The sequence below is a fragment of the Larimichthys crocea genome, chromosome XVIII, assembly GCF_000972845.2.
Source record: "Larimichthys crocea isolate SSNF chromosome XVIII, L_crocea_2.0, whole genome shotgun sequence".
Classification (NCBI taxonomy): domain Eukaryota; kingdom Metazoa; phylum Chordata; class Actinopteri; family Sciaenidae; genus Larimichthys; species Larimichthys crocea.
The window spans coordinates 5,451,654-5,470,866 of NC_040028.1; the positions used below are offsets into that span (position 1 = coordinate 5,451,654).

General features: G+C 37.4%; 1 protein-coding gene across 2 annotated transcripts in view; it reads right to left on the bottom strand.

Annotated features, from left to right (window-relative positions):
• The window catches only part of dpp10 (dipeptidyl peptidase like 10), a 178,257-nt gene that overhangs the window by 5,531 nt on the left and 153,513 nt on the right, over positions 1–19,213 (bottom strand). For both annotated transcript variants that reach the window (XM_019276538.2, XM_019276540.2), the window contains exons 9-21: positions 18,431–18,585; positions 16,990–17,087; positions 15,922–16,045; positions 13,662–13,700; positions 11,707–11,814; positions 8,830–8,921; positions 8,568–8,615; positions 7,531–7,652; positions 5,474–5,518; positions 3,158–3,256; positions 2,973–3,042; positions 1,734–1,928; positions 184–238 (exon numbers count right to left, since the gene is read on the bottom strand). In XM_019276538.2, coding sequence (XP_019132083.1) covers positions 184–238; positions 1,734–1,928; positions 2,973–3,042; positions 3,158–3,256; positions 5,474–5,518; positions 7,531–7,652; positions 8,568–8,615; positions 8,830–8,921; positions 11,707–11,814; positions 13,662–13,700; positions 15,922–16,045; positions 16,990–17,087; positions 18,431–18,585 — 1,250 coding nt within the window. The remainder of the gene's footprint in view (positions 1–183; positions 239–1,733; positions 1,929–2,972; positions 3,043–3,157; positions 3,257–5,473; positions 5,519–7,530; positions 7,653–8,567; positions 8,616–8,829; positions 8,922–11,706; positions 11,815–13,661; positions 13,701–15,921; positions 16,046–16,989; positions 17,088–18,430; positions 18,586–19,213) is intronic.

Sequence of the window (19,213 nt, forward strand, 5' to 3'; positions counted from 1 at the left end):
GAGATGTTTGTTTTGGGTATGTGTTTGCTTATTTGTCTTGATTATGACAGATGGACAAATTTTGATTATGACATGTTGATTTAATTTGATTATGTTGATGCTATGTTGTATGTATTGCCTAAATATATAAATACAAGTGGCATTCATTTTTACATCTAATTACAGACGAGAACATGGGCTCACCTTTCCAAACACTGCTATCCGTGTCCGATCAATATATGGAAATGTCATCATGTATCTGGAAAAGAAAACGTTGTGTAATTGTGTAAGCAAACAAATTCATATCTGGTTCAAAACAACAGGATGTTACAGATTAGACCTGATGGATCCTGACAGCAACTAAAATTGGTGAGATTTCTGCTTTACTTTTATCTATTGATGTCATTACTTCACTTCATATGGTGGAGAATGAGAGGAGAACTGAATCATCTAGTTGAAACAAACTGATACCCAAGATTGTTGTGGTGGGGCTGTGACATATCAGTTTGCTAATTAATGCAAAGTAATGAGCAAGTGTAATTTAATGAGATGGATTTCAAATTAAGGTTGCTGTAATCTCTCTGACAACACACTGTGCGTTTGAGGATAGCAGCAGCAGTTCAGTCGACATGAGCTCGTGGATTACATCCTGACTTGTGAGTGAAAAATAAGACATATTTATCAAATGACTCACTCCTATGTACAGCAAGACATTTGGATGACCTTTAAGAGCAGCTCTCAAGTGACTATGTGATTAATCATCATGAGTTTAACCTATATCTGCCCTTACTCTCATGCGAAACATCTGTTCATGTTCATCTGTAACAATCCATACATTTCAGTATAATGCCTGTATGACTGACACATCTTTAAATCATCTGTGCGAACACTAAGGCTATTAACAGGTGAAAGTAACAACACATAAGCTGTGAAAAATAGGAAATTGGCTGACAATTGTCAGGAAATGAAACCAAAACTGGAGCAGGGAAAAAAAACATTTTCCTGCCAGTAGAAGAGGAACATCAGAGCAGAGAAAACATATAATAAAGGAAATTTAGTGCCACATTGACAAGTGCAGACAATGGAAAGAGATTGCAAACAAAATCAATGCCAGCTTCATACTCGTTGTATGCATCACCGGGCAATAAAAACAAAACAAACAAACCAAAAAAAAAAACTGTAACTTTCAATCAGAAGTTTGTCTGGAGATGACAGCTAAGAGGAAAGAGGAGCCATATTTTCAATTACAGGCTGCTTCAGATAACATATTGTTCATCGTGCAAATCCTCCAAAACATGATGTTCAAAGTTCATTCTTGACCCAGGAGTTAAAAAAAAAAAACAATCTCACCTCAAGTAGCTTTTCTGGAGCTTTCGATCCATAACACATGAGCTTCTTCAGAATACAATTGCAAGACATCCGAGCAAACTCAAATCTGCTTCATGTACTATAATCAAAAGGTCTAGAACAGCTAATAAAGAGGCTGATTTTAAACCTCTGGAGCTCTCTGCAACGTTGTGTTATTATGTCCAAAGGAAAATGATCAAGAACTTTAATTATAATTTTGAGAGTAAAAGTGAAGGATTTTGTAATTTTATCTTTTCTCGAAAACAAACAAACTTATATTAGACTAAAAAAGTCAGCACGTGACAGAAGCTCTTTAGGGGATTTGTGTTTTCAAACAGATTTCATTACATTTGTCAATTGAAAGTACAAAAATGTCTAAGTAGAATAAACAGAATTTGACAACATACTCTACTGCTGCAATCTGGTCCTGAACATCAACAGTTCCCAGTCTCTGATGAACCTCATGCAGGATCCTCTGACCCTGGAAGCCGCTCCCCCGGCCATCCAGACGAGCCACGATGACGTTGTCTGAACTGACGAGCACAGAGTCCCAGCTGAGGGAGAAGCGGTCACTCACAGCCTGGCCACCAGGGGCGCTGTCACTGAACAAGAGCATAGGACATACCACATAAGAACAACTCAAATGAACTGTTGGAGCTCAGGGCAATCAATAAGAAGTATTTTTAGCAAAATGTTAAGTGTCAGTGAGGATTAGGCTTGTTTTTTTAGAAGATATGCTGTAATGTGAGGTGTTACTTCCATTTGCTTTTCCTACCAAACCCCATTAAAGACAAAAACAAACATTGTATAACTGAGGACATACTGTAAATCTTGACAACTGGTCACTGAAGTTTTAGCAGGTGGATTAACACTCATTTAGTGTTTTTATGGCAGCAAGATGGTGTATGTGGAATGGAGTCATATGTACTGTTTGTCTTTATGGTAGTGAAGCAACATGTTACCCATGTTTTTAATGGTTTGTGGACAACAATGGAGCTCTATTGCACTGGTTCAAACTCCAGCTCCTTCAGTCTGCATATCAAAGTATCCTTGGGCAAGACACAACCCCAAATTGCTGCCAAAGGCTGTGCCATCAGTGTGTGAATGTAAATGAATGACTAGCTCCTGAACTGATGAGCAGTTGGCACCATGCATGGCAGCCAATGCCATCAGTGTATGACTGTGTGTATAAATGAAGGAATGAGATATGTAGTGTAAAAGTGCCTCGAGTAGTCAGACTAGAAAAGCACTATATAAGGCCACATTTAGACACAATTTGGTGGTGTGGTGAAAAACACTGGTGGAGAGAGAGAGAGAGAGAGAGAGAGAGAGAGAGAGAGAGAGAGAATGACATAGACAGTGCCTGTTTGCAGGATATATTCAGTTTCCAATGAAAAAAAAAAATAGAATATCATCAGCATTTAAATGTGTTACAGTGGCATGTAAAAACATATATTCATTTGGCTTAATATGTCAATCACAGGGTGCATGTCTCGGGTTAGTCTGTACGCAAATGTGTGATTACAACTGGGGACTATACCACACATTACATATGCATACATCTTCTGTTCTGTATTGTTGCTTGGATAAAAGTGTCTATCAGAGATTGTATGCATGTTTGACATATTCTGCAGTGTCGTACATACACCAGCAACAATAGTCCATAGTGACGAGACTCAGAGAAGTCCAGTGGGTAGGAGATCTTCAAAGGTAAATCTGTAAAAAAAAGAAAAAAAAAAGAACATATATATATACAGAATAAAAATAATTGTCTCATCAATTCATCTGTGGTTCACAGTAACAGTATAGAAGTCCAATACTTTATTCTCACCAAAATGTTCCATCGGAACGGTTCTGAATTCAGTCCTCTGGATCCTTTTGTACTTCAAGGCAGCCTTCAGCAAAGAGTTGTTCTCAAGAATGTAGTAATCTGTAAGGATGAGGGAAATGTGTTCAAAGGATGAAAGAGAGCAAAAATTGCTTCCGATAATTATAACATGAGGATTTTTCTTTCCAGCCACTGATATAATGAAATGAGATGGAAAATATGTGTAGGTCAAATGAGATCTGAGTCTTGTGGATCATTTTGGACATTGTTTTTTGGTAAATTTAAAGGGCTGAATACATTCCTGAATCCATCTCTTTGGGTGGTGTGTTGCAAATAAAGAAAACAGCTCTAAATTACAAGACTTTAATATACAATATTCAACCAAGGACCTTTAACAAAAGGTACATTTTGGAATAAAAAATGATTTGTGAAACACCTCGTTGACCAAAAAACAACAAAAGCTGGGTACAGTTTGTGATTTTGGAAAGGAAACAAAATCATTTGCCCCTGACCTTAATTCAATCCAAAACAATTTGGTACCAACGCAAAAAAAACATAGTCAAAAGTTTCAGTTTCTGAAAGGTATTTTGCACACAGCAGCTTGTTCATTCTGGCCTCAAAAAAACAAAAAAAAAACAAGAGAGCACTGCTATTTTCTCCACATGTAGTAAACAATGACTTTCTGGTGTGGCCATTTTTCCATTCAAGCCATCTGAGAAACAGCTAAATGAAATGGAATTCATCCAGTATTTCTAATGGAAAACCCAAAATCAATAGACGTCTCATTATGAAACCGCCAGTGGCCTTGAGTTCCCAGCTGTGGATGGAGGGTCTATCCAAATAACCCTGGGCAAATTGCTTGCTTTTCTGCAGCACAGCTGTTAACTTTTTTTGGGACGAAAAAAAGGCAGGCATGGATAACAAGAAAAAGCATGTGTGTATGGTAGATGTATGTGTGTGTGCTGAGAGTGAATGCAACAATGTGTGTCTGTATTCATACCTGTAGAAAAGGAAGAAGTGAAAATATGTATATATATTAAAGGGAAAAAATCTAGATTTGTTAGACGAAGATCATCATTGTTTTTTTTGTTTTTTCGTGATGTTAGCTGTGACAGCAGGACGGTTTCAAAAAGAAAAACTCATCAAGCTCCATTCAAGTTTTGACTTGACTATATTTCAAGAGACTTTGGTTTCAGTAACCCCAACACAGTGATGACTAAATCAACTGTTTATACTTAAACAGAGATAGCAAGAATAAGAGGTTTCATGTGCAGATAAGACTGAAAGAAATCTTTTCATCCCTTCATCTCCAGCAGAGTTGAGTATCGCAGTGATCACTTGTCTGGCCTCCATGACAGTGTTTCTTTTATTTGGATGAAGATGAAAAATAAATAAAAAGTAACCTTTGAAACTAAAACAGTATTACAATTTTCATCAAAGAATAAAAACTAAACGATAATGTGAAAAATTGATAAATAGACAAAATGAGCTGTGGAATCATAGAGTGTGTACTTCTGATTTGTAAAACAGGAGCCTCTCATATTTATATTATATTATTTTTGAGTTTGTAGACCCATTGAAAACGAAGCAGCAACAACATACAGTGGCTCGGACAAACCACAGACCTCTAGGTTACCATCATCAGGTCTTCATCATGCTTATAGGAAGGAACAAAAAAAAGGGTTTCTTCCATCGAAGTCATCCTAGATGTTGTAAAGGAATATTGCTGCAATTTACCTGGGCCATTCAAAGGTAGCTAATGCAACATTTTGATTTATTGAGCAGCTCTGTCCAAACATGGCGTTTGGGAATAACAAGGCTTTTTACTGAAGAGAGTGACTTTATATTATTGCAGAGCAGAGTGACATGAGTGCTGAGTGAAGTAAACATGACAGTTTTCAACAGTTTCGTGATTGATGAGAACAACCTGTAACCATGGTAACCGTACATATGACGACAGCTGTAGCTCCACTGCGATCAGAAGAGAAGCTGCTTACAGCTGCGTACAAACTTTGCACTCCCTGTGCAGTAATAGCTCTTTCATTCCACTTTTTATGTTTACTTTTCGGTCAGGGAAAGAATTTGTTTGATATGGTTGTAAATGTAAAATCATGTTTTTTTTTTCTCATGCCAGTTGCCTCGATATACTTTGTTGCACGAGTTCTCATTTCCCCAAATCTCTACGATAGAGGTGTGCAAAGTTAGCGTATATTATAAAGCCACAACAGCCACATTTATGGCAAATACACAGTTGCTGAAATAAACTGAAATTATCACCACATACTTGCCATTCACAAAAAGACTAAATGGAGTCCTTACTTGAATTATTGAGGCTGTGTAAGATCACAGTTGGTGCTCCAGGACCTAAAAGGGGAGGAAAAAAGCTTGTGAGTGTAATTTTAACATGGTCCTGTTACTCTGTAATCCAAACTGAAGGATTATGTTGCTATGCATAGATATTAAATAACAATTCTACAAATTTGTAAACCAAAATGATAACACTGTAAATGGCACACAACATTGTAAATGGCATTTCTTTGTATGGCAGGTTGCTCCCTGATTTTCCCTTTTGCTTGCCACCTTTCCTACCTTATCTGCATCATTTAGGGTTTAAAGGTCACTCACATTCCTCCCTAATAGCCTCCAACTGTCAAATTAAGTCAGTTCTTTTCAATGTCCTTTTGCAATACACTTTGTTAGAGGTTAATAGGATGGCAGGTTTGCACAATGGCTCAGCTGTGGCTGAATCGCTCCCTCGGCAGCTGCAAAACACATTTGGCCACAGCCACATTCCTCCTGCTCCATTTTCTTTCAACTAAAACACAAACCGTAGCTCTTATTTTATTTCCTCTCCTGGACTTTCTGTTGGTGGGCTGTGTTAGCTTTGACCTTTGCATTCCTTTCTACACTTGCTGGTGTCACACAGAGAAATGGTTTCATTATGTGCTTGTACCTGCGTGAAAACACTAAACCAATCAGAAGAATTTTATGAGTAGAATTAAAAGGCTTGTGTTGCACCTGATGAAATCAAGTGTCAGGACAAACTTGTCAGGGTTATGTGAACCTGGCCCTCTGAGGACAGCAAGCTTTCTCCATTATTTTTATTGCTTGTGGGAAAGGGAACAGTGTTATTGTCCAATAAATCACCATGCTGAAGCCCAAATGCCTTTGAGCATGAAGCACTCTGATCTGCACAAAATAAATTGAAAACACAAAAAAATATAAAGAGTTACTCTCTATTAAGTAAGCTACTCATTGCCCAATAAAGCTACATAAAAGTAATTATACAAAATACTGTGGCTAATTATTTTAATTGAATGCCTCTCATTTGGAACTGATGAGAAACGAATTTAAAACTGAATAGTTGGAGGGTGACAGATTACAACAGGAAACCCTGACATGTGCCAAATGAATAAAATTGGCATATAAAACACAGGATGATCTACAAAGAATGTTTGTATCTGCTACCTTCAACCATCTAAAGTTTTGTTCTCAGACAACCTCAGGGAAAATCTGAGGTTATTTAAGTTTAGTGCACTCCAGTATGTTTAGATAACCAAATGTGTTATCTTAATGTGTCACATAACAAGAAGATGACTTAATGAGAAGTGTAACCTCTATATTACAAATTAGAATTCATATTCTTGTTGTGCACACACACACACACACACACACACACACACACACACACACACACACACACAAAAGTATTTTCTGGAAAGAAGTAACCACCGATCCTGTAAGTCAGCTTTAATTTACAATGAACTGACAATGTAATTATATTATTATGATCCAAAACAAGTTGGAAAAGATGATAACTGTCATAACTCTGGTTATGACAGCCCCTAGTATTCATTCTGCTCTGTTTTTCTTACATCTTACATCTTCTTTTCTTACATTTCCTACACTGAAAGTGAGTCAGTGTTTACTTTCAGTTTCACACAGGACACAAACAGCAGCCTCCTGGATTTGGCCCATCTATTCACCCCTCGTCATCCTTTCTCACTCTTTATACTTTGTCACTTGACCCAAAAAGCATATTTAACCATAGTTTTAAGCATAAATTGTAGTTATACGAACGCCTCAGGTGTCAAGCTAGAGTCGGTCCTCGTACAGTTACTTTGCTGAGGGAGGTTTAGGTGAAGTCCTGTAGGTAATAACATGCTTCACATGCTGGCTAAGTCATACTCACTTTTGAACATTCCATTAACAATTTTATAAAATCATTCTTGTAATAATCATACCCAACCCTTATATTCCATTTCACTTGGAAATATGTTTCATTATGCAAGATGAAGATGCTCTAACTGCTACTTGACTACATATGTAGGACCAGACACCAGAAGTGCTTTAAATTAGGATATTAGATGGCCTACCTTTACAGTGTAGGATAATGTGCTGGTTTGTTGGGCTGATGTCAGCATCAAAGTACATACAGTGAGCTTTATTTAGCTCACACGTCAAACACCGTCGTGGGAACAGACCCACAGTTTTAACACTGAGGAGAGAAGATGATAAATTAGGAATGTGCAAGACCAGGAACACACATCCTTCTGAGTAAACGATATCCATAAAGGGTAATGCCAGCATTACTTTTGGCTACTACAACCTCCCTAAAGAGACAAAAAAACATCAATAAAACATATCCAAATAAAAAGTTTTAACAACTACTTAAGAAAAAACTGTAGTTTATTCCTCTCAGCTAGTCAAAGAAGCCGAGCAATGTAGAGCTGAAATGATTAGATGGCTGGTTGATTAGTCAACTGACAGAAAATTAGTAATTTAAATAATTTAATTGTTCTTTTAGGCAAAATGCTAAACATGCCCTGGTTCCAGCATTTTCTGGCAGTTTTTAGACAGAAAAAAGTAACCAGTAATCAAGAAAATAATTGGCAGAAAAATTAATGATGAAAATGATCATTAGCTGCAGCCTGAGAGCAGTATTTAAGGAACTGTGTTCCTGAGCATGCTGAAGACAATCCAGTTACCAAATTATTTCAAAATAATCTCTGCTGGCTATGTTTTTATATATTGAAAGTGCAACAACATGGATGTGTATAGTATAAGTTTCAGGTGTTTTGGAGGTCTCTAGCACAGAGGAATAAACTATGTCATGCATTGGATACACAGCCAATACTTGATAAATTCAGTGTAGATAATAATAAAACCAAATTATAACAGTTGTATCCTTTAATCAGCATATTTTCAGTATCAACAAAGTTGACATTTTTAGAAAAAAAAAAGATCTGAACTAGAGTGAAAACTATAATAATAATATCAGGTTAATTAAAGTGTCTTGCAAAGATCTTGCAATGACAAACATTAATTAACAAACTTTGTAATTGCATTAAGCACTTTATGTACAATAGCTGCCAGCAGTGAGTACTGTATAATTACTGTGTGCAACAAACACCTGAAAAGTTGCCGTCCTCGCGGTGACCCCTCTGTGCTGAGAAAATAACTGTGAAGAGAAAACAAAGACAATAAAAGTAAAAAGACAAATTTAAATCGGGCATCTAATTATCAAACTACACTCTTTTGTGTACAGCATAAGTTCAGCGTCTCAAATGTGACAGTAGACAGACCATGATGCTAATTAAAAAAAAATAAATATAAATATATCTCATGCATCATGTTGGATGTTTTTAAGTATACCTAAAACTCTTTAGACTTACAGGTTGTCAGTGTTCTCATCATAGGCAATGATCCTGGTCACCTCCCAGTTCCCTGATGTTAGATGTCGGACTTCATTTTGATCTGCTCTGAACTGAGAGAACCAGAAGAAGATGAGTTATAAATGATTTGTTTAAACTTGGTAAGCTCACATCTCAGTTGTATGTTGTTTGTTTGAAACTGTAGATACCAGAAAAACAACATCATCAATCATTGACCATCACTGACCATCAATGACTGACCTATGTGTTCATAAGAAGGTCTTGTAGTCATGTGAATACTGATACTCACACCATGGTCATGGTGAATACTCAATTCTGATGCACGATGTTCAATTCCTGATATAAGACTCCTACAGTATTTGCACTGTGTATAATTGATCATATCTCACATCCCTTTTGCTATTTAACTTGCTACATCAGGCTGCAACCTAAGTTACACATGGCATATTATTTGTTAGCTAAAATCTTCATATTGATTTGGTGACAATGACGTGGATATTGTTAAATATTGTCAAATGATATATACTGTTTGTCAACTGTATGGAAAGTTATTGACTTTGAATCTGTATAGCACAGTGTTAGCTTTCTGGCTTCTATGAGCTGGTCTAGAAATAACTCCTATTGCCAAGTTGTATCAAAGGCATGGTGATGATTGTTGCAGGCATTGACCAAACCATCAGGCGTTGCCAAGGAAAGAGTTGTAGCTTGTGAAAGAAATTCTGATTTGCACAACAAATGAAAATACAAATTAGTGGTCTTCATTTATTTCTTTGGCAAGTGACCATGGTATAAGCACTATAATGCCCCTTGAGGTGTCCATTATCGGGAGTTAATGGACTAAGGAGACGCTGGAACTGTCAACCTTGGGATTATCTCTTGTTTGTCAGAGGTAGAGGTGGAAGTAGGATTACTGTATTATAATGCTGCAAAGACTCTTAAAGTGTGTTCAGGCTAATGTGAAGCAAGTTACGGACACAAAGTCAGTACAGGCCATACAAATGAATGTAATGAGTTGAGAATGTTTGAGCAAAAAATGTATAGGCTACCAATTCAGAGGCAATAAGTGTCCAGCAAAAAGAGTGAAAAGACGTCTAAGCTGCTACACAAAACACACACATTGATTGTTGCTATAGTGCCTGGTGACAGAAAAAAAACACATCATTAAGTAAGAGCCATGGTAAATGTTTGATCAAATCACAGGTGGCACCAGAGGTTTGTTTCTTGTTGGAACTTGTTGGTGACTTAATTATTTATTTGTGGCTGAATAAACAACCAAAAATCCAAAAAGTGATGGAGAGTCCTGCTCAGAGTGAAGCTCTTTTGTTGCTTGTGGAGTTTGCACAAAGTGTCATGGTTTTTGAGTTTTTTTCTTTGTCTGTCAGTCCTGCATTCCTATCTGTATTCTGTTTAAGTTCCTCAGTCCCATGTTTTGTCTTTGTGCTTATCCCCGTGTTGCTCCTGTTCCTGGTCTTTCTCCTTACTTCTGGATTTTGTTTGTTTGGGCTTCTGTTTATTGGACCTGTCCTGGATTTATGGATTTTGTTTGCTTTTGCCTGGCCTTTTGTTATTTTTGTCTTATCCACCTCTGTAAGTAAGTTATTTAAGTTACCTTTTTGGTCACCTTTAAGTCTGCATTTGTGTCCCCTTCTTGAACCAAACTGTAACACAAGGTACATTTTCAAAGCTGGGCATTAGGGGACCTTCCTTCCTCTGCTGGTGTTGTCTCAAAGTCTGTTTCCCCATCCATTTTAGTTTGCCTTTACTTAACCTGAAACCCAACCAAAGCCTTGACCCAAGTCCCTGACGCCTGCAGCACTGCCAGAAGTGAGGATAACTAGAGATGTTGCTCTGGCTCTCTCTCAATGCCTGCCTCCACTTTCTCATTTTTAATAGTTTCTGGTTTCTCACTTGAGGTTGTTTGATGATGAAAACAAAAACATTTTCATTAAGCTGCTAGCACACCGAGTGTGTTCACTTAAATGAATTGGTCCAGGTGATTTTAGTGTATAGTAGAATTGGGACCACTATCGGACCAAAACAACTAGAGATTTAGAGAAACAACTGATGAATGAAGAGCTCATGTGTCAAATGTAGTTGTATGTTTGTGTAGTATTGATTATGACCATCTTATTCATTGTTATTGTTTTGTCTATCTCATGTATTCATTTTAACCTATTGCATATCTGATTCATGGTGTATTGACTAATGTAATTTTAGAAATGATCTCGTGACTTGCCCGGGGTATACCCCACCTCTCATTAGTTAGTTAGTTAATATTAGTTGTGGTCAGAGTTCTATGTTTAAATATGAAGACTGTTTTCCTTAATTTTGTACATGCTCACGCAGTGATTACTTCATCCAAAAACTGATATTACATGAAGTTTATTAGAGGTAAGTGATCCCATAATTGGAACAAAATCTGAGGAAACTCTGTGATACAAAAACACTAAACACAAAACACAAAACTATCCATGGTTCACCAAATATGTGCTCAAATAACCCTGTGCAGCGACAGCATTACAAGCAACTTCTGCATTTCTTTGGATATGGGGATGTTTTAGTGTCTGTGTAATGGAAACAGGCTCTTTTTATTAGATTTTGTTCCTATAGTGTTGAGGAAGAGAGTATCATAAATCAGTTGGACGGAGTTTCCTGATTATGGCAACACTTCAATTAATGGTTCAATATAGGCATAATAAATAACGGCTGCTGAAAGTAATTTCCTTAATTTTTGGTTAAACTGTTTCAGAGCATGCATTCGGCTGCACATGAAATAAAACAACTCTGTTAAAGCTGTGACCATGCAAAATATCCATCTGTTAGAATAAAGGATTTTGTGAGATTGCTTGGTTATGAACACTGTGGCTGGACTTTCACCTGTGTGGTGAACATGGCAATGTGATGAAACTCTCCACGTCCTCCTTGTTTAACCGGGACAGTCAGGAAGAATCTGCTGCCATCTTTGGAGAAAACTGGTTCTTGGTTCTGCAGGAAGCAAAGATGCATCAACTCAACCTTGCTTAATCAATCAACACATTCCTATTTAGGGCTGGGTGTAAACATCAGACAAAAATCAGATTTTTCAATTTTTATTTGTTGTTATGAAAGGGAATGGATTTGTGATTATATTTGTCTTGTTCTTAGAGACTTGTTTTCTCTTGATGTCAACAGCATGAACAAGTGGATAACAATGATGGTGAGTGAAGTGCAAAGGACCTCTACAGTTAAACCACTTTTTCAGCCTGAAAATCTACAATATTTTGAACAATCTTTTAAATAATAACTAAAACTGTTGAGACTGTTGATTGGCAAACACTGAGTGAGGCTGGTTAGAATGGTGCACATAAAAAACAATCCACAATTTCATCTGAAACTCTGAGACAAAAGTAACAAAGTACATGCATGCAAGTGATGTATTTAATGGGGCACTGAGTTTTTCTCATTCGGCCTGTTCTCACTCCCAAGTCATCAAATATAGCAGTAGCCCTACACTTCAAACTATGACGCTGTATGTACCTCTCTTGTGGTGTAATGTATTCCTGTGTTTCAGGTACCATAAAAAGCAAGAAAGTGTGCATAAGGATGGACGTTTACTCAGGAGACAGCTGTGAAACCCAAAAGCTAACATTAATTTCTTTTTATGTTAATGTCATTTACTATTACTTACAATATGTACTTATGTTAACCCCAAATAAGTAGATTTTGTGCCTAAACCTAACCAAACTGTAACTGTTTAAAATGGGAAATATTTCTCAGCCGGATTCCTTCTGTGTATTGAGGGCAGTACTTGACTGAGTGGTTTACATTTGACAAGTGTAAATTCACAAAACCCACACTAAATAAATATCTCACTCAGTAGCACAAACACATTCGACTCTCAGACGGAGAGAGTTTACTCAGAATGAGTATTTGGCATTTCCAAGAAAGTGCTGAGGTCTTTTGAGACTGTTAGCAAAGGCTCTCTGTCTGCACTGACACAACCTCATAGTCAGTATATTAGCATTGTGCAGATTACCAACAAAGACAAATACCTCTGCATGAGAGATCAAGTACTAAAATTATGGCTGCAGGCCTATATGATCAAATCCTGAAAGAAAAGTCTCTCATTTTCCTCTATCTCTGCATAGAAAATGTCAATGGTGAGTAGACATGAACTCTGTTCTTTGGGAAAAAAAAAAATCAAATAAATAGAGCCACTTCTGAACAAAGTGAAATACAAATATGAATAAGTTTCTCACCACATTCGTATGATACAGTGTTATATTTTGCCCTTGCTGGCTGCCTGGTTATTGAATGTTCATGGACACCATAAGGAAAGGGATTCATAATCAAATAAATAAATTCTCCAATAAGTCTTGACAAGAAAAGGTTATTTAAATAGTTTTCTAATAGTAAAAAAAAATACATTATAACAAGGTCAACCTCTGCTAGAATTTTGCAAACGCCCTTAATGAAACTATGTAAACAGAATGAAAATATTCTTTGTCAGTTATTTGCCACTGCACATATCCACAAGGAAGGCTGGATTATTTGCTTCCAAACCCCACATGTGATAATGAAGTCCCCTGCTTATATATTCTAACAGGTTTGTCTGCTAAAGTGAACGATCCAAAGGGCCGACATGATTCTTTTTTTTAGCTGCTACATGCTACTCTTGTGTCATCACGTGAAGGATTTCAGGGATGAGGTGGAATATTGGTGAAATTGTCCTTCATGTCACATAATTTGAAAGATACTTAGATTCAGATGATTGACATCAAGTGAAATTACAGCTCTGGAGCACATAATGACAAAAATTACAGACTTGATACATGGATAGGAGAGCACTATACCTGCTTGGAAAGCCAGAGCTCAGAGCTTTCTTCATGTCTCTGAAAAAGACGCCAAGGGAAAATGTTAGTATCGTTACAGTCTGTTTTCTCTTTATAATGTGGTTTTAAAATAGCGAGCAACAAAGTGATATTATAGATGCAGTGTATTCTGTGGAATAAGACTTTAGTGGCATATTTTCCAGACAGAATCATCTGTCATATAATGGACCCCTTATTTTGTCGTTTATTTTAACATGCCACTGGGGGGACACCATTCCCACTCTGAGCCCTCATTTCAAACCAATATGCATGAGCATGAGCCAGAGTTTTGGCAGCGGAAGCTGGGCGCTGTGTCCAGGCCTGAGCTAAGCTGCCTCTTGGCTGGGCGGCATGTTTGTTCGTGCAAATCACACCAAATCAGTGACCACGGAACTGGAAAGCGGCCTGTTGAGTCCCACAGTTCAACTGCAGGAAAGTTTTCTTCAAACCAAAAACGTATTAGCTAAACAGAGGCAGATAGGGCTTCCTGGTTAACTGCCGTCACTGGCCTAGGATGGCCCAGAGCCAAACTCATTTTAGCTCATGGGCTACATACAGCCAAATCTGATCTCAAGTGGGCTGGACAGTGAAACCATTACATAACAACGACAACAACTCCAACGATATTGGAACCCAAACCTTCTTCAGGGGTGCTGGACTGCTGGTGACCCCTGATTGCTCTGATGAAATGCCTATGTCTGTATAACTAGGAAGGATATGCGTAAAGACTAATTTTAATTGCCTTGTGCACAGTGACAATAAAGTAATCTTCTTCTTTCAAGCTGGGAATATTCTAGAACTAATTAGTCACAATAGTCCCTTCCTCTAGCTTTCGTTCTGTACCATTTATTCCCTTCTGGCATTTTGTTCTTGGAGTTCTACTTTATTCCATTCAGTTATCAAAGTGGGAAAAGAAACTTTCCAAACTAGTAACAGTCAATTAGTTTAAATGCTGCTGTAACTGGGCCTTTAAATTGTGTGAGATCTAATGAATCTTAAAGCAACTGTAGATACCGTCTGATTTGTAAAACATTTTGATGTGTTATATATTTGAAGAAGTTCATTAAAAAAGAGAAACCAGTATTGTACTTGTACATTTTGTTTGGACGCTTTTGTCCAAAGTGACTTACAAGTACATTTCAAACCACAGAGGAGCAAAAACTGGATATCTCCTTTCAAATAAGAATTAAATATTAAATACATATTACAAGTGTGATGACTTTGCAGCCATGCTGTTAGCTTTGTTGACACTTGAGTCTGTCCGACATTCCTGATATCACAACTTTTTAATTTATTTTATTTTCTTTTTTAAAGATTTTTTTGGCCTTTTTTTGACAGAGGCAGCTTGAAGAGTGACAGGAATGTGGAGAGAGAGAGAGATGGGGAATGAGCCACAGGTCGGATTAGAACCCTGGGCTGCCGCGGCAAGGACTGAACCTTTGTACATGGGGCAGTTGATCTACCAACTGAGCTAAACGACACCCCGATATCACGACTTTTAATTACAAGTCAGAAGCTGACATGAACTGCACTCCTCGTAATAACAATTTGCTGTCAACACAGCAAACAAAGGCATTTTAGATATATTTGATCATCTAATACACATTTCCATGGATTGATGTATGATACATTTGTTACGTTTGAAAACTTTTGTATCTCATCCAGAATTTAAAAATAGTTCTGTGCTGGTGCAATGCAGAGGGCATAATGTGTGTCTGCTGAAAAGGTTAAAAAGTCTCACGGAAGTACTCAAGGCACCTGCTCTCTTTTTAACATGAATAATAGATGCCACCATTTTTGTCATTCTCACTTAAAACCTCTTCAGCTCAAAACAACAAAAACAGATAGAAACCACTTAGGGGAAATAAAGAGCAAAATAATTTAAAATGACAAGTGCAGTGCAAGGAATAAACAGAAGCCTGGAGGGTTACCTTGAAAATCAAATCAGGAAAAATAGCTCAAGAACTGTTCGGTTTAATCAAATATACAATTTTCAAAGAGCACTTTCCTAATGTTTGAGAAGCACTACTTAGCCTTAAATAAATACGGAGCATTTTGTTGCCTTGCACTGGTTGTAAAATATTATTTTTCTTCATATTTATTTAACTTACAAAAGATTTCCAGAACAGATGATACTTGAACATTTTTTAAAGCATCTCACCTCGCTTTATGTTTATGGTAAGGGTCTCTTTTTTTCTACCCGAAGACACACTCTCTCTACCTCTCTATCACACATACACACCGTGACACAAGCTCCAGTGGTGGTGTCACACACGGTCAGGATGGAGATGTTCTGGGCCCGGTTCAACCACCTGACAGATGTCCTGGTCTTGCTGATCCACTTCACCATGGTCACATAATGTTCCCTGTGAAAAGCATTATAATTACAGTCATTATTTCAAGTTCTGTAATTCTTTGCACACTGTCAGGGATGATGGATTGATATTCTATAAAAAGAAATCTAACAGGCAGATTAACATGAAATGTGCACAAATGAAGACTGGATATTTTTCACAGATTAGATATGAAGGTTATCATGAAAGGATTATGTAACCACGACACACCATTTCCATGAGCAGTTCGTAATGGGTCAAGGAAGCAGGTTAATTTCCCAACTTCTTGGTCCTATAACAGCGAAAAATACTAAAACTGCTGCTTTTCTCTTGCCAAGTCTCTTCTGTCATGGTGCTACAGTACAAGAGATTACTTTTTGACCTTTAGACTTTTTGTGCACAGTGAACCTAATTTCTATGTCAGGACTTTGTTAACATTTCACAGGGACTGGTCCAACACTCAGTCCAGCACAATAAAATAATCTTAAATTGGTAAAGTAATGCAAGGAGTAGGAAGACATTCCTTAGAGTACAGTAGATTTAAATAAATAAAGTCACAAGCAATTCATTAACCGCAATAACATTGAGTTCTGGCATACAGTGATGCAATCTCGTAAAATCTGATGGTTATAATGAGGTCTCTAAAATATGCTTGAATGAGGTGCAGCTGCATTTATTGTGAAATTATACTGAAATATATTGTTTTGCCTCATGAGTCTAATGCAGGCTGGGATTTGTTGGCCATAGTTTGCCTTACTGTTTGTTAACTATCTTTACTGGAAGTAAAAGTTACAGCTACTGTAACTGCAATGCAGGGGCACAGCAAGCTGCAGTGTACAATATTTCCCAATTAAAGGTGCAGAGTGCCGAGTGAAAAAAAATAAAAAATCCTCTAAAGTTTAAAATGTCAAAACTATCCCTTTAAGTGCACAGCAGCTGATGCAAAAGTTTGACAAACAAAATGCAGCTTTTCTCACCGGAGTTTGAGCGTCTCTGGAGGCATGAGCTCCAGCGTGTGCGTTGGTCCGTAAAGATTGACAACGTAGAGCTTCACTGCTGGGTTGGATTGGCCAGCCTGCATGCAGAACAGTCCAGACTTTAGACAAAAAAACTGTCATCATTGCACTGGAGAGTGTTTTATTTTCCATACTGGATGGTGTTGCACAAAGTGCTGCAAAATGATGGGAATGAATAATTCATTTTGAGCCTTGCTTTAAAAGTCCCTTTAAACTATTTAAAATGCATACACAGACAATTATGCCTGTGTTGTTATGCAGAAATTATTAGGGTATTAGTCTGACAAACCAAACGGCATACATGAAAAAGACTGCTGATTAAATATGATGCACTGGAAAAAGACTTCACTGAAACAATTGTAAACCACAACTGTAAACAGCATTTGCAGTTGTTTAAAACATGCTGCAAGGCAACAGCTCAATTTAAGCACAATTGTAATTTAAACTAAACATCAACATTTTGGTAAATCCCATTTTTTGCATTTTTCTTCTGAGGACAAAAGCAGCCAAGCTGTTGATTATACATACCTTAAAGCCTTAATATAATTAGCTATAGAGACCAAAATTGTTTTTTTTTTGTACTAGGCATAGTCAATGTATGGAAATTAACTTGTTTTGTAGGCAACCTTAAATGGACGTTCAGGGAACTGCAGTTTTGGCACTTTACAACAGTGGTTTAACATAAAGAATTGAGGAAGAGGGAAACAGCTTGCCTGGCTTGGTCAAAAAAACAAAAACAAAAAACCCCTTTCAACAAATCTAAAACTCACTAATGAAGATTATGTACCCCACTTGTTTAAATATGTACACAGAAATAAATGCTCTGTCTGAGAGGTGTTTAATGTATGACTCATCATCATTATCATCATCACTGATCCTCTCAGGAGTGTTATCCCCACTTCAGCTTGGTTCAGTGAAGCCCTCTGATGGCAGGGTTAGAGGGAGAGGGAGCAGACTGACTCGGTGAACTACCAACGTCTTTCAAACTCCTCCCAGGGGAGCACAATGTACTGTAGGCAGGTCAGGAGTCAGCCTCAGGTGGCCACAACGCCTGCTTGTGCTGTCTCATTTGGTGACACCAGGCTCAGGCAGTGGCAAAGAGCAGACGGCACAAAGCTTGCTCAAGGTGGTTGAATGAAAAAGGGGAAATGAAGAGCAGGTGCACTGCAGCGTGTGATTGCTACCACCTGATTGGACAGTGAGTGCAAAGACCTGCCTCAGGGTGCCTGGGCAAAGCCTTTATATGATAAACCAAAAGTGAAACAGTAGGCTTAACAAAATGATATTGATCTCCTCTTCTCACTCTTGAAAATAAAGCAAACATACGTTCCAAAAATGAAAACTGATATCTTGTTTTTCATATTTACCTGGGTAATGTTTATGTATTCTAAATAACATTTACCTTGGGGTATGGGTATTGCTTTCCTTTGGGATATGTCATGCCGGTGAAACGGGGTAAAGCCATGTTAGGCACCAGAGTGTCATTAAGGATCAGAAAGGCCAACCTCTCTCCATCAGGTGACCACCAGTGTGCCACATGGGTCTGCAGGATCTCCTCTGTTTGGAAAGAGACACAGAATAAGTTATATTTTTGATATTTACTATCCTTCAACACAAAATACCACAACATGATCTTTCAATAGGCGCTGTATTGACACTCGAATCTCATTGACATTGAATGTAAGTGATCATTAATCTTTAATTGTATTATAATATATTTCATTTCATAAAACAGACAGCACAATGCAGTCCTTAATAATACTACACAAACACACTCTTCAAATACAGATAAAAAAAGAGGCATTAAATTAAATTTTGGGGTCAACCATCATTGATTGCTACATTATTATATTTCACAAATATAATTAGGGGTAAAAGGAAAAAAGAGGAGAAAACAGCAGTAAAGTCATTGCGGTCGCATGTCTTTTTACAAGATTTACATAATTATCTTTTCTCCTGAGGGATAAGTGCATGCAGTGTGTGTTTGCTCAGTGCACATAAAACAACTCCTCACACCCAGTAGGGAGATATCTGCACTAGAACAAACATTATAAATATTTAATCTCTGTCATTAATAAGGCAATGTTTGTAATGTTTCTCAACATTGGCATTTTCAATTTAATGAGACAGTCTGTCAACGCTTTGATTTCTCTACATTCTCAGTGTTTAAAAGCTACGGTGGCAA